We start from the raw sequence: 15,537 nt of genomic DNA on the forward strand, positions 1-15,537 counted from the left end.
AACAGGGAGACTGGATGAGCGTCTCACAAACCCGGGTGAGATGTGAGAGAGCGGGTGCTCACAAAGTGCTGACTGACAGATGAAGATTTTAGTGGGGAGAGCAGAAACGAGTCCAGACACCAGACTTTTCACCAGTCAGTTGTTTAAATGCTGGGGACCATCATGTCTCAGAGAACCCATGGTTATTGAGAAGAATGCATACAAAGTCCTTAAACATACTGTCTGAGGTGCTGCAAGTTTCAGCAATTATTTGTACTATTTATTACTTTTTCTCCTAAATATTAAAAAAAACATTTAGTGTTGGTACTAGGACTTGAACTCAGGGCCTGGGTGCTGTTCCTTGACTTTTTTTTGCTCAAGGCTAGTATTCTACCAGTTAAGCTATAGCTCCACTTCTGGCTTTTTGGTAGTCAATTGGTGATGTCTTGTGAACATTGCTGCCAAGGCTGGCTTTCAATTGTGATCCTCAGATTATAACTCCTGTGTAGTTAGGATTATAGGTGTGAGCCATCTGGGCCCAGCTCACTTACTTTTTATTGCTTTCACTCCAACTCCCAAGTAATTTTCAGAACTCTTTTCAACCATCTTGTAAGTACATTTGAACAGTGTTACCCGCTCCCTCATTTTCTCCCTTCAACCATCTCAAATTGTTAGATCTGATGGATCTCAAATTGCTATTCACTGTGCCATTTTGTATGGTCTTTGTTATTTTTTTTTTTTAAAGAACTTTCTCTGAAAATGTCACAACTCCAATGGTGAGCTTAAAAAAATAATTTTTCTCTGTGCTTCCTACTGTGAAAATGGTGTCTAAAGCATTTTTATCTGGGCAATTGGAAATACTTGACCTATTTTTCAATTTCTCTATGATTTGAGAGTCAGCTATGAAAGCCAATTTAATTCTTGATGTGGAAGTTTTCTATGAAGGTAAAGTTCAATTGCTAGGAAGAATTTCTGAAGTATTTTAGAAGGTTTGAACAAGTTCAACACAGATGCCAGGGATAGGTCAATCAAACCTGTATACCCACAGTGCAGTTTGGAAGAAATGAAGACTCAGTAGTGATCAGAAAAGTTTAAAATGAGAATGGAAATGACAACTACCTCTTATTGAGTATTTTTTTTAGACATTGAATTAGTTGTTTTAGTATCTGTTCTGTCTGGAGCATTAGGAAAGAAATCTCCACATCACTTCTCAGTCTCTTAGTAAGTGGACTCAACGTTCTGAATTTGGTAGAAAATTTGTGCCAGATGTTGAAATGTTGAACCACTGCGCATTGTGAAATCTGGGTTTTTGCTGGACCTGTTGACTTACCACGTTCTCCCCTCAAGTGGGGAACAGTGATACTGAGTGATAGAAAGCAGGATATTGCTCTTAGATTGATGTTTTAATCCTAAAGTCACATGCGCTTTAAGGTTCTGTACGTTCTTAGCTTCCTCATTCCTAATAGGAAATAATATCAGATGTACTAGCTAACTGCCAGATTCTTGTTTCTTTTCCTCTTTTTCTTCTCTATGATCCCCTTTTCTTTTTATCTATAGTAAAACTGTAATCCTTTTTTTACTCTTTGTCAGAAAACGTACATCCTCTACCACTTGAGCCACTGCTTCACCTCTGGTTTTTTACTGGTTGATTGGAGATAAGAGTCTCTTGGATTTACTACTCAAGCTTGCTTTGAACCTTGATCCTTAGATCTCAGCGTCCTTAGTAGCTAGGATTATAGGTGGGAGCCTGCTGTCTAGACAAACTTTTTTTTTTTTTAAATGCTCATTGGTACTTCCCAAATCATTTTGTTGTAAACATTTTTTTTTTTTTGGTCAGTAAAAAAGCTTGAACTTAGGCCGGAGTGCTGTTCCTCAGCTCTTCAGCTCAAGGCTAGTGCTCTATCACTTTGAGCCACAATTCCATTTACGGTTTTCTGGTGGTTAATTGGAGGTAAGAGTCTCAGGGACTTTACTTTCTGGGCTGGCTTTGAACAACGATCCTCATATCTCACCTCCTGAGGAGGCTACTAACACTCAGCTGTTGTAAACTTTGGATGTCATCACCCACGCATGGAAATGTTAGGTCGAAAGTGCTTTTACTAATTAAACGATCTTGACAAGGGTGCCTCCCCTTTTTTTTTTTGGTGGTACCTGTTCCTGGTATTCTTGCTCCAAAGACTTGCTAGTACCAGACATTTTAAAATTCTAGGCACCTCACTCATCTAAGGTCAAGGTCAGGGATCTATCTCTCTCCTGTATCTACTTAACTGGCAAAATGGAGAGTGCCGGGAAGAGGCATGTGTGCGTTATTTATTTAATACAGTGTTTAATCTTACAGGCCTGCCAGTCTCTTTCAGTCATACCTTACGTTCTTAGAACTGGTAAGTTGGGGATTCCCAGCGATCAGGTCCCCTTCCTTGATACAAGTGATAGAGCCTTCTGGGTGCTTTCTTTTAGAAGATGTTTATTTAGGTCAGAAGAAGTATATCTTTAGGAGGTATTTATTTTTCTTTTAGTCCAAGGATAAGTTTTGCTAGATGTTTTTCTTGGGATACTTACCTGGACTGGGCTTCTCCACTGCTCTGAGCGAATCATTTCTGCAAGGTTAAAAAGCCTAGTTGGGTGCTGTAAGGCTGAGAGGGAGTGAGAAATGTCAAGTTGTCTATGGATGGTGACTGTGCTTCCTTATTCTTAGCTCTCTCTATTTTTTCTCCCTCTGAGCTCTGGATGTTTAACATGCTTTTATTCTCATGCGACCTATTCTTCTATTATCCTTACTTAGTAGTTATCTCACAATTTTTTTTTTTTTCCAGATCCTGGGTCTTGAACTCAGGGCCTGGGTGTTGTCCTGAGCTCTTTTGCTCAAAGCTAGCACTGTACCACTCAAGCCATTGTGCCACTTCTGGCTTTTTTTGGTGCTTAATTGGAGATGAGTCTCATGCACTTTCTGGCCCAGGCTGCCTTTGAACCACGATTTTCAGATCTTAGCTTCCTGAGTAGCTAGGATTAAAGGTGTGAGCCACCAGCAACCAGCTGTTTGCTGGTTTTCTGGACTTGGAGTCTAGTGGGATTTGCTGACTGGTCTGGCCAGGAGTCAGGAGCCTCCGGACCTCTGACTTCTGCCAGCTAGTCACTGGCACTTGGCTGTAATGTTTTATTGTGCACTGAGTGCACATGTTTAATGGTGCACTGAGTACATGACTTTGCTATAAATCACCCTTTAGGGAGCTGTAGGTGTAGCTGTAGACGTATGAGTAGCCTGTCTGAAAGCTGTACCTGGTCTGTGAATATTACAACTGCTTCTGCCCCCCTGTTTCAAAGCCCTATGCTGGGGCAGGATGGACGAAGTCAGTTATCTCTCTTTCCTTACGGTGGAAAAGACTTGTTGCTTGGAGCTGAAATATTTTTGTTCTTCCAGCTCAGTGCAGCTCTAAGAAAACCCCAACAAACTAGGCTTTATGAGTTAATCAGGCTTCATTTACAGAATTATAAGGTGATAATTTGTTCCATTGATTCCACCTGCTTTTGTCTGTGACCAGATACGTGCTAATAGGGAAATCCATGTCTGTGGAGAATGAACCACCTCTTGGGCTCCTCCCAACTAAATCCTGTCCAGTGTTAGCCTTATTTACCTTAGCACCATGTGATCCTGCTCTTCTAAGGCTTGTTGAATATTGTAATTTCCTGGGTCTGAATATTTGCATGAAGTAACGTGATTGGTCTAGTCCTGAAGACGGTAGGATTGACGTAGCTGATTTCCAAAATGCAGGTAGTTGGAAGAGTCTGAGAAGATGCTTGCATGGGCTGTATGTCATAAAAGCATATTCAGAAGTCTCAGTGTATCGGCGATAGAAATACCATCTCTTTATATTGGATGTCTGTTTTCTTTACTGCCAATGAAATCCTGTGTCCAGTTATATGTTTAGTTTAATGTGAAGTTGGGGGAAGTCACAAGTTGATTAAGGCAATGATATATATATATATATATATATATATATATACATATATATATATATATATATATATACACATATATAATTTTTTTTTTTTTTTTCTGGTCGTGGGGCCTGAACTCTGGGCCTGGGCACTGTCCCTCAGCTCTTCAGCTCAAGGCTAGCACTCTACCACTTGAGCCTCAGTCCCACTTCTGGCTTTTTCTGCTTATGTGGTACTGAGGAATCGAACCCAGGGCCTCATGCATGCAAGGCAAGCACTCTACCACTGAGCCACCTTCTCAGACCCAAGGCAATGATATTTAAATCCAAAAGGAGACATTCCTTTACACTTTCTGAGATGCAGTAGAATAAAACCTTACTTTTTTAGGGGACTGGTTTATCATTCCATATTCATGAAAGTGATTATGCATTGACTTGTTTGTCAGATTTGGACTGTAGTTTCATTTTGTTAAAACAACCCTGACCCAGGCACTGGTGGCTCAAGACTATAATCCTAGCTACTCAGGAGACTGAGATCTGAGGGTTGGTTCAAAGCCAGCCTGGGCAAGAAAGTCCATAAGATGCTTATCTCCAGTTAAGCACTAAAAATAAAGAAAGAGGGCTGGGAAGGTGGCTCAGTGGTAAAGCACTTGCCTTGCATGCATGAGGCTCTGAGTTCAATTCCTCAGCACCACATAAGCAAAAAGAAAAAAGCCGGAAGTGGTGCTGTGGCTCAAGTGGTAGAGTGCTAGCCTTGAGCTGAAGAGCTGAGGAACAGTGCCCAGGCCCAGAGTTCAGGCCCCACAACTGGACCCCCCCAAAAAAAATATAATAAAGAAAGAAAGAAAGCTGGAAATGGAGCTGTGACTAGTGTTAGAGCATTAGCCTTGAGCATCAAAGCTCAGGGACTGCCCCCAGGCCCTGAGTTCAAGCCCCAGGCAGCACAGAAAAAAAGAAACAAAAAACAACTTTGAAGGGGATGATTTTAGTTTCTTTATGTTTCAGGTACAAAAAGTAGAGACTTCAGTGATTTGCCCCATATCTCACAGTTGATATTTGGGAGAGCTGAAATTCAAATCCAGGTCAGGCTTTGCACGTCCCATTCTTGTATTATGGAGTTTGAGATTATGGGGGTAGCTGGACATTGGAAGCAAATAATTCTGTCGAATCTCTTCTTTCCCAGTGTTGGGAAAGCTTTTATATTTTAATTCTAAGTGAAAATGTATGCTTCTCATCTTCTTTTTAAGATGGCATCTCCTGGATGTGCCCTCAGTGCCTTCATGCTTCTATGGCTCTTTAGATCTGTAGTGAATTATCCCAATGGGAAAGTCACACAGTCTTGTGATGGCATGATTCCCCAACATGGCCACAGCCCACAGTCGGAGCCCATCCATCGCCTCACAGTGAGTGACAGGACGTTCAGACCAGGAGACAAGATTGAAGGTAGCTGCTGTGCTGGGAATAACTCTTTGCATGTTGAATTTTACTCTTTTATGGCTCACTGAATCTTTATCATTGAATCATGATGATTTCATTTTAATATATTTATTCAGTGGATGTGTGTGTGTGTGCGCGTGCGTGTGTGCATGTGTGTGTGTATGTGCGTGCGTGTATGTATGTGTGTGTGTGCATGTGCGTGCGTGTATGTGTGTGTGTGTGTATGTGTGGTGTGTGTACTGGGGCTTGAACTCAGGGCCTCATGTTCTCACTTGCTTTTTTGTAGGCACTCTGTTTACTTGAGTCATACCTCCACTTCCGGCATTTTGCTGATTAATTGGGGATGATGTATCTCATGGATGTGCCTCAGCTGGCTTTGAATCGTGATCCTAAGGTCTCAGCCTCATGTAAAGCTAAGATTACAGGCAGGAGCCACCTGCAGCCAGGCTATTGACTTGTTTTGTAAGATATCATCTTAATTTTGTCACTTGTTTTGGTTTTGTTTACTACAGAGGACCATTTTATGTAAATGTATCCACTCTATTCAGAAGTGTTTTTTTTTTTTTGTCAGCTGGGTGTTGGTGACTCATGCTTATTTATAATCCCAGTCACTCATGAGATGCAGATTGGAAGGATCATGGTTTGAGGCCAGCTATGTACAAAATTTGCAGGATCCCATCTCAATCAGTATCTGGGTACAGTGGCTCAATCTTTCATCCCAGCCCTGTGGGATTCTGAGATCTAGAGTATCAGAGTTCCTGGCTAGGTACTACCCACCCCCCCAAAAAAAATTCAAGAGACCTCATCAAAGCAGAAAAGCTGGATGTAGTAGCACACACCTATCATCCCACCTTCCCAGTAGGAAGCGTAAATAGAAAGGTCATAGTTTCAGTCAGCCCAGGTGAAAAGTGATAACCTATCTCAAAAACTAGCCATAGCAATGAGGGCTGGAATTATAGCTCAGGTGGTAGATGCCTAGCCAGTGAGCCCAAAAGTTTTATTATTGTTTATTTACATATGTATATTTATTTATTTGTATTTATTAACATATTAACATTATATCCACTGAATGCTACTAGCTCAGTGGAAGAAGAAAATTACATTTTATCTTGTTCGAAATGTAATTTAGAGCCCTTGTCTTAAAAGAAGTCATATAGTCTCTTGTGTTTCCCTGACTATTCCAACAAAATGTAGGCTGAGTGTTGAAGTGCGTTTGTAATAGCAAACCTTCATTTCTGCAGTTCTAGAAATACAGAGTATCAATAAATACTCTAATAGAAAAAATACATGAAGAAATAAGCATGGAAAACTTGTGTTATAAGTATCTCTTAGAGTTTCACATTGCACAGTAGAATATTAAAGACCCCACAGGATTTTTTTTTTTTAAATTTAATTTAATTTTATTTGTGAACATACTGTACAGAGGAGTTACAGTTACATGGGCAGGATAATGCGTACATTTCTTACCAAGCATTGCAGCCTCCTCCTTTGTTTACCCTTCACATCCCTTCCCAGCCTCCCCCCTCCCCCCCAATCCCAATCCTTCTCCCCCCCCCCCCCCCCCCACCAACGTTGTAAAGCTTTGCAGTCAGGAAACACATACTGAATTGAATCCAGTGTTTTCCAAAGTAAAAATTTTCCTCTGTAGACTGCCCCCTGGTGGCCACTTGTGTTATTACCGTATTAACTCATTCTGGAGTACAGATCCTGCAGAAGGTAGGTTAGAGCATCTAGCCTGTGCTAACTCATTTTCTCTCCAGGAGCAGTTTTACATATGCATACCCCATTCTAATTGTGATGGGTTTCCCATCCTCATTCTTCTCTGGGATATGACTAAGTCTTGTAACCTGATTTTTAATCTGTTTCTCAGTTACTCTGTCGGGACCACCATTTAAAGGCTTTCTCTTAGAAGCTCGGGATGCTGAACGCTTGAGTGGCCCTCCTATTGGCTCCTTCACAGTAATTGACAGCCAAATGTCACAGCTTCTGACTTGTGAAGATGTACAGGTTTGTCTTTCGTTTTGAAATTAATTTCTGCCAGTTTCCTTGGGATACTTTTTTCACTGTGGGGTATGCTGATCTTACCGTGTGCTGTAGATGTTTAGCCAGACTAGCAATGATCACGTTCTCTAATGTGTTTGTCCTATGGGTTTACATATCAACATCCTAGAAAAATGCTTGCGATGATACTTACTTTTTATGAATGATATTTACTTATTTATGTGTATCACTAATGTGAGGAGCTTTTGTTGTGGTAATTCCATAAGTGTGCACAATGTACTTTTTTTTTGGGTGCCAATCCTGGGGCTTGAACACAGAGCCTGGGTGCTGTCCCTAAGCTTTTTTGTGCTCAAGTAAGGCACTGTACCTCTTGAGCCACAGCTCCACTTCTGGCTTTGTGATGGTTAATTGGAGATAAGAGTCTCATAGATTTTTCTTCCTCAGGTGTCTTCTAACTGTCCTCTTCTTAAATCTCAGCCTCCTGAGTAGTTGGAATTATAGACATGAGTGACCATCCTCTAGCTGTATCATGCACGAATTTTTTCCTTCCTTTGTATTGTAATGTCTTTGTATCTGGTTATTTAAGTTGATTTTTTTTTTTTTTTTGTTGGTCATGGGGCTTGAACTCTGGGCCTGGGTGCTGTCCCTCAGCTCTTCAGCTCAAGGCGAGCGCTCTACCACTTGAGCTACAGCACCACTTCTGGTTTTCTGGTGGTTTATTGGAGATAGGAGTCTCACGGTCTCTCCTGCCCAGGCTGGCTTTGAACATCGATCCTCAGATCTCAGCCTCCTGAGTAGCTAGGATTACAGGCGTGAGCCACCAGCACCCGGCTTTAAGTTGATTATTTATTTATTTATTGTAGTACTGGGTTTGTACTCAGGGCTTCATTCTTGTCAGGCAGGGACCCTACCAGTTGAACCACTACCTCAGCCCTTTTTTGGTGTTTTTTCAGGCAGACTCTCATATTTTGGTCCAAGGCTGGCCTCAGATTGCAGTCCTTCTGTCTATGGCTGTCTGAAAAGCTAGAGTGACAGGTGTACATTACCATATCTGGCATATTTTTGCAATAAGGTCTGACTAGCTTTGCTTGTCTGGAGTGGCAGAGCTTGACAGTGTGAGCTAGCACATCTGCCTTTCTGTTGATTTTGGAAGAGTCTCTGTGTTGAAGGTAAGAGTTCTGGAGGGATGTTCTACAGGAGCCGTCCTGAGTGCAAAGAATATGCCAATGAACAAGACTAACCCATTCTTAAAAAAAAAAAATTAATTAGTTAGTTAATTATTTTTGTCCGTTGTGGGGGCTGAACTCAGGGCCTGGGCACTGTCCCTCAGCTCTTCAGCTCAAGGCTAGCGCTCTACCACTTGAGCCACAGCACCAGTTCTGGCTTTTTTCTGCTTCTGTGGTGCTACAGAATCGAACCCAGGGCCTCATGCATGTGAGGCAAGCACTGTACCACTGAGTCAGCTTCCCAGCTCTAACCCGTTTATTTTGGACTCATGCCCTTACATGTGATTGGGACACAGTTGGACACAGGATGTGTAGAAAGTAGAACATGTGTAATTGGGACACACGTGAGTGGCACCATGTGATAATTTAGGCTAGGACATACACAGGTGAGTGAAGAGAAGAGAAGAGAGAAGAGAGCCACAAGCAGAGTTTCTAAGAGGGCAGAATCCTTAAACTAGGTTTTAAAGAATGTGTGAAAACAGGCCAGGTGCTGGTGGCTCAAGCCTGTAATCCTAGCTACTCAGGAGGCTGAGATCTGAGGATCGAGTTTTAAAGCCAGCCCAGGCAGGAAAAGTGCAGGAGACTCTTATCTCCAATAAACCACTCAGAAAACCGGAAGTGGCGCTGTGGCTCAAGTGGTAGAGCGCTCGCCTTGAGCTGAAGAGCTGAGGGACAGCGCCCAGGTCCAGAGTTCAAGCTCCAGGACTGACCAAAAAAAAAAAAAAGTATGAAAACAGGGTGTGGCAGCTCATACCTGTAATCCCAGACACTAGGGTGGCTTAGGTTTTGAGACTGTGTCAACACAGGTGAAAAGTTCTGTGGCTCCAGGGGTACAGCCCTTGCCTAGCAAGTACTAGGCCTAGTGTTCTACCACAGAACAACTTAGAGTCATCAGAGAGGAAAAGAAAGGAAACAATTTCTAAAAAGAAAATGGGAAACAAGCTTGTTTAAGAGTAAGGAATTCTAAAGTATGTATTTATAGCTGTATTCTAAAATATGTATTCTTTCCAGTTTTTAAAATGGAAGAATTCTTTGCATTTTATTTGTGTTTGTTAGTTGGAGGGGCATTGATAGTGTGGCAAAAGATCAGGCTATTATATATATTTATTCATTTATATGTAAAATATATATATATAATGTTTACACATATAAGTGTATAAGATGCATTTGTATAAATGATTATTTATTGTTAATATAAAGGCAATATACAGAGGGATTACAGTTACATAAGTCAGGTAAAGAATACATTCCTTTTTGGACAAGTCACCCCTTCCCTCTCTCTCTCTTTCTGTTTTTCCCTCATGCCCCTACTCACAGTCTCTGTAACAACACATTCAATATCCATGACTCTCTTCAGTTCTTAAATATCAGAAGACTAATTTGTTCACAGAGCAAACTAGCAATATGTTGTCAACTGATCCGTGTGAATGTATTGAGCGTTCACCAGATTGCCAAGGATTGATAATTACATTGCAAAGCCATGGTGGTGGGCTGTTGGATGATGAAACAGTAGTTCCTCTGCATTTTATTTCAGGAATCAGCTGTGAGCCACAGAAGTTCATCCAAGAAAACAGAAATGAGAGTCTATTGGAATGCTCCAAGCAGTGCCCCGAATCATGTACAGTTTCTGTGAGTAGAAGAATTGACATCTTTCTAATCAATATAATCAAACCATAATGGATTGTTCTAGTTTCTATGCTAGTCAACTGTATAAGAGAGTTTTGGTATAGTAGTGACACCATTATAACAATAAAGGATTTTATTTTATTTTTTTTGGGTCCGGTTGTGGGGTCTGAACTCTGGGCCTGGGCGCTGTCCCTCAGCTCTTCAGCTCAAGGCTAGCGCTCTACCACTAAAGCACAGCACCACTTCCAGCTTTTTTCTTTTTGCTTATGTGGTCCTGGGGAATCGAATCCAGGGCCTCATGCATGTAAGACAAGCACTCTACCACTGAGCCACCTTCCCAGCCCCTAAAGGATTTTTTTTTTTAAAGTGAGTTCTTGCTAATAGCTTGAATTGGCCCCAAGTTTAAGATCCTCCTGCCTCAGCTTCCTGAGTACTAGTTTTCCAGCCATGTACCACTAAACCTGGAAGGATTTAGTAATTAATAGGCCTTAGTAGACATTTGTGGGATGAATGAAATATTGTACTAATTTATACTCGTAAGAGCCACCAGTTAATACTTGTATAGCTGATGTATGGGGTAATATTCTTTTAAATATTTATTCCAGGATGGGTGCTGGTGGCTCATCCCTGTAATCCTCGCTACTTAGGAGGCTGATATCCGAGGATTGTAGTTCAAAGCCAGACTGGGCAGGAAACTCTGTGAGACTCTTATGTCAAATAAATCACCAGAAAACCAGAAGTGGTGCTGTGGCTCAATGTGATGACATGCTAGCATTGAGCAAAAGAGCTCAGGGAGAGTAACCAGGCCCTGAGTTCAAGCCCCATAACCAACCAAATAAAAAAGAATGACCCTTGTGTGTGTGTGTGTGTGTTTGTGTTTATGTGTATGTGTGCTGGTATTGGGGCTTGGTCTCTCGGCCACAGTGCCATCCTGAAGCTTCTGTATTCAAGGCTAGTGCTCTATCACTTGAGCCACAGCTCCAAGTCTAGCATTTTGGTGGTTAATTAGAGATAAGAATCTGAGATTTATCTGCCTGGGTTGGCTTCAAACAGTGACTCTCAGAGTAGCTAGGATTACAGATTTGAGCCGTGGGTGCCAGCTTTGTTTCTACTTTAGTATGAGAATGAAAGATCATCCTGAAATGAGGATGATTTTGTTTTTCAGTGTTACAACTTATATTCTAGATGGTCAGAAAAGTAAACCTGAATTATGAGCCTCAGAAGACTTGAACTAATACTTTCACCCTGGTTTTCTATGTGAAAGGAAATGGAATATCCTAAAACCATGTAAAAATTGCTGAGTGGTATAAGAAGCTTAGTTTCAAGGGATAGATGGCTCTCCTTTGAGGTCTTCATTTCCTGCCTAACTTGGTACAAAGGCTCCCCTCCTCCCCTTGGGACCTCTGTGTTGGGTGCAATATGCTGTCTGTGATTGCTGGAAGGTTGCTCAGCTTCTTTTGGTTTTCCATGTGGTACACCTCCCCTTTGAGGGAGTATGAATAGTACATGATGAAATGATGAGTTAAATGTTCCTTATGTGTCAGGGAGCAGAAATCTGTGTGCTTGACTCCCTGAGGCTGGATTAACAACTGTGGCTGTTGTTAATATGCCCAAAGGACAGACAAGTAAGAACTGAGAAGGAGAGAGGGAGAGAAACTAAGTTTATCTAGTGATGGGGTAAAAGACTCATTGGAGATTTGTCTTATAAAGGTTTTATGTTCCTAGTTCATTCCCCTTTTTCCCTTTAAAATTCTCTCTGTCTGTCTCTGTCTCTCTGTCTCTGTCTCTAGCTCTCTCTGTACGAATAATGGGACTCGAATTCAAGGCCTGAGTATTGTCCCTTAGTTTTTTCACTCAAGATGGGGACTCTACCATTTGAGCCTCAGCCCCACTTCTGGCTTTTTGGTGGTAAAATTAGAGGTAAGAATTTCACGAACTTTCCTGCCCGGGCTGGCTTTGAACCATACTTCGCAGATCCCAGCCTCTTAAGTAGTTAGGATTACAGGATTACAAATTTTGATTTGAGTACAATGGACCACAGACAGGGTGTTGTTTAATTTTATTAGTATTGCATTTCAGAGTCACAGTTGTTGAGAAGTATAAAATCTACTGGGTGAAGATTCCTAGTGACGTAATTTCGCAACCGAATGCACTTCCTTTTACGACACCTAAAGCCACCAGAATGCCATTGTCAACATCTCCCCCAGTTTCCCACTTAACCAAACCAGTAAGTAACATTTATTCATTCATGTATTCATTTATTCATTTATTTATTTATACCAAATGCAGTGTGAAATAGCAGCTTTCTTGGAAATGGTGGTTCTACACCTTCTTTGCAAATTACTCAGTAAGAGGGAGCTGTTTGGGTTGTTATAGCAAGTGTTTGGGTCCAATATATTAAATATCTGTTCTATGGCCTACTCTCTGGGTAGTAAGAATTCTATGTACTAAGCTCCAGAAAATCTCAGCAAGCTTATGAGCTAGAATTCCTTGTAGGCCCTCTAATACAAAAGAATCAGTATTGAAAAGTACCTTGGAACAGATAAGGCATGTGCAAAATCATGGGATGAAGCATTTTGCCAAAGGAGATGCTAATCAAGCAGGCTTCCGAATTCAGAAATATGAGTGGTTTAAATCTCTTATTAGTGGAGGAGAAGCAAACCTGGGGCTAAGTACTGATTTGTCTGCTTTCCGTGGGTCTTTGGGAAATGACTCCAGTTTCAGGCTCCGTTTGTTGTGAGAAAAAGAATGAGAAACAGTAATGTCTAGCTTTCAGTGTCACTGAGGTACACAAAATCATGAATGTCAGTTTTTCAGCCGTGCCTTGAACTTAATAGAGAATTCTCAGAAACATTATTTTTCTTTTCTTCCTTTTTATTGTCCTTATATATCTCTTTGTTCACATGAATAAGACTAAGTAAAATACTTTATCCTGTCACATTAGTTTTATTTTGTTTTCCTTCTACATTTTTTTTGCCAGTCCTGGGCTTGAACTCAGGTCCTGGGCACTGTCCCTGAACTTCTTTTGCTCAAGGCTAGCTCTCTACCACTTGAGCCACAGCTCCACTTCTGGCTTTTTGTTTATGTGGTACTGGGGAATCAAACCCAGGGCTTCATGCATGCTAGGCAAGCACTCTAACCACTAAGCCACATTCCCAGCCCCAAAGGCATAATCTTTAGTTACAGGAAGATTGGTTCAGAGTCATAGGATTGTAGCGCTCAATAGGCCTTGGAGTCTGCTTTGTGCGGGTTTCTTCTTGTTTTGTTAAGGTGAAGGCATTTGGCTGATAGGATAGAGGCAAAGAGGAGAGCAGAGACTAAGTGAAATGTCCTGCCCCTTGCTCTCTTCACCTTATGGTGATTAATCTTTATATCCTCATTACATGGAGTTACACAATCTCTAGCTCTCTTCTGAAATGCACTGTTCTAACAGGCCTGCTTATTGTTCTGCCAAATTGCAGAACCAATACTTAAAAAAAAAAAAAAAAGGACAGTAATGAGGTTTGAACTCAGAGCCTCACGCTTACTAGGCAAGCACTCTATCACTTAGCTGAACTTCTCAGTGGGCTCATAATTTAAAGCTCATCGTTCAAAGCTCAAAAGTTCATAGTAAGACCCTTTTTCTCAGATACTCTACCAAACAGCTCTGGATTAAATCATTTTTAATCTTTGCTACTCCTTCACTGCTAAATTATTACTATTATTTGATTCTTTTTTTTTTTTTTTTTTGGTTGTGGGGCCTGAACTCTGGGCCTGGGCACTGTCCCTCAGCTCTTCAGCTCAAGGCTAGCGCTCTACCACTTGAGCCACAATGCCACTTATTACTATTATTTGAAAGGGTGGCATATATTGGGGTAACTTTTTCTTGTATGACTTCAGCATTACATTTGAGCCTAAATATTAGTGGTGACGATTAAGTTCTAAATCTAAAAACTTGCTTTTTATTTATTTTTATGTTTTAAAACTTTTATTGTAAAGGTGATGTACAGACGGGTTACAGTTACACAGGTCAGGTAATGAGAACATTTCTTTTTGAAAACTTGCTTTTTAGATTCATTTGTCTACTTTTCAAAATCCCATTGCTGAAAACTCCAGGGTGCCTATTTAGGTAAAAATTGTAATATGGACATGTTTACTAAGAAACTTCTCAAAATGTACCAGAAAGTTTCCTCTGGAACAGAAGGTAAAATGTATGGTCTATTCAAGGAATCTTAATGTTCTTTCACTGTTACAGGCTAAACTAGTTTTCCATAACTTAATTGCCATTAATTAAGTTTAAAAGCCCACAACATAAATACTGCCCTGACCATCTTTAATTTGGCATGTGTCTTTGGTTTCCTTGTTTCCCTTGTTTGAATGCCTATTATGAACAGATTTTTCTCATTACAACCCATTCTTGAAGGTTGTGGCTCATCTGTCATTGGCAATGAACTGCTTATTGGATAATTAAGACTTTCCCTCCCCCTCTGTCATTTTTCTAGTTCAGTGCCTCAGACTGTGGGAACAAGAAGTTCTGTATTAGGAGTCCTTTGAACTGCGATCCAGCGGATGAGCCTGCCTGTGTCTTCTTGTCCTTCACCAGGCACGACCAGTCGGTTCTGGTTGAAATGAGTGGTCCCAGTGAAGGCTACTTATCCTTTGCACTTTCTCATGACCGATGGATGGTTTGTACCTCTCACTTGCATAACTGGTAATGGTTAGAGACTCACAAGAGTGAGCTGTTATCTGTAATAGATGAGTTATTTCTTCAAAGTCAGAGTCTCACACTGAAGGGTGGAATGGGAAAGGAGAGACTGGTACAGAATCGATGCAAAGTTAAATGGCCATGTTTCATGGTTTTTTAACAGTCGGGCAATTATGTGCTTCTAAGAACAGACTGTCTTTTTTTTTTTTTTTTTTTTGGGTCCAGTCGTGGGGCCTGAACTCTGGGCCTGGGCGCTGTCCCTCAGCTCTTCAGCTCAAGGCTAGCGCTCTACCACTTGAGCTACAGCGCCACTTCTGGCTTTTTTCTTTTTTGCTCATGTGGTGCTGAGGAATCGAACCCAGGGCCTCATGCATGCAAGGCAAGCGCTCTACCACTGAGCCACGTTCCCAGCCCCCAGATTGTCTTAAAGACAGTTGGGAAGATAATTTTATTTTCGGTAGATTTGCCACTTTATGCTTATGTGTCTCTTGATGATAAAGCACAGAAGCAAAGGTGAAAGTATTAGTGTGGCTGGGTGCTGGTGGCTTATGCCTGTAATCCTAGCTACTCAGGAGACTGAGACCTGAGGACTGCAGTTTAAGGCTAGGTTGGAAAAATAAATCGGAGCGATTCTTTTTTTTTTTTTTTT

The 15,537-nt window shown here is 41.2% G+C and overlaps 1 protein-coding gene across 1 annotated transcript in view; it reads left to right on the plus strand.

The window, feature by feature from the left end:
• Nucleotides 1-4,957: 4,957 nt before the first annotated feature.
• Nucleotides 4,958-15,537, plus strand: part of Frrs1 (ferric chelate reductase 1) — a 36,015-nt gene continuing 25,435 nt past the window's right edge. The window contains exons 1-6 of the mRNA XM_042680841.1: nt 4,958-4,996; nt 5,162-5,357; nt 7,222-7,358; nt 10,113-10,207; nt 12,284-12,431; nt 14,686-14,868. Coding sequence (XP_042536775.1) covers nt 5,162-5,357; nt 7,222-7,358; nt 10,113-10,207; nt 12,284-12,431; nt 14,686-14,868 — 759 coding nt within the window. The 5' untranslated portion in view covers nt 4,958-4,996. The remainder of the gene's footprint in view (nt 4,997-5,161; nt 5,358-7,221; nt 7,359-10,112; nt 10,208-12,283; nt 12,432-14,685; nt 14,869-15,537) is intronic.

This window comes from Dipodomys spectabilis, unplaced genomic scaffold, assembly GCF_019054845.1.
Source record: "Dipodomys spectabilis isolate Male_0828 unplaced genomic scaffold, ASM1905484v1 ptg000002l, whole genome shotgun sequence".
NCBI lineage: Eukaryota > Metazoa > Chordata > Mammalia > Rodentia > Heteromyidae > Dipodomys > Dipodomys spectabilis.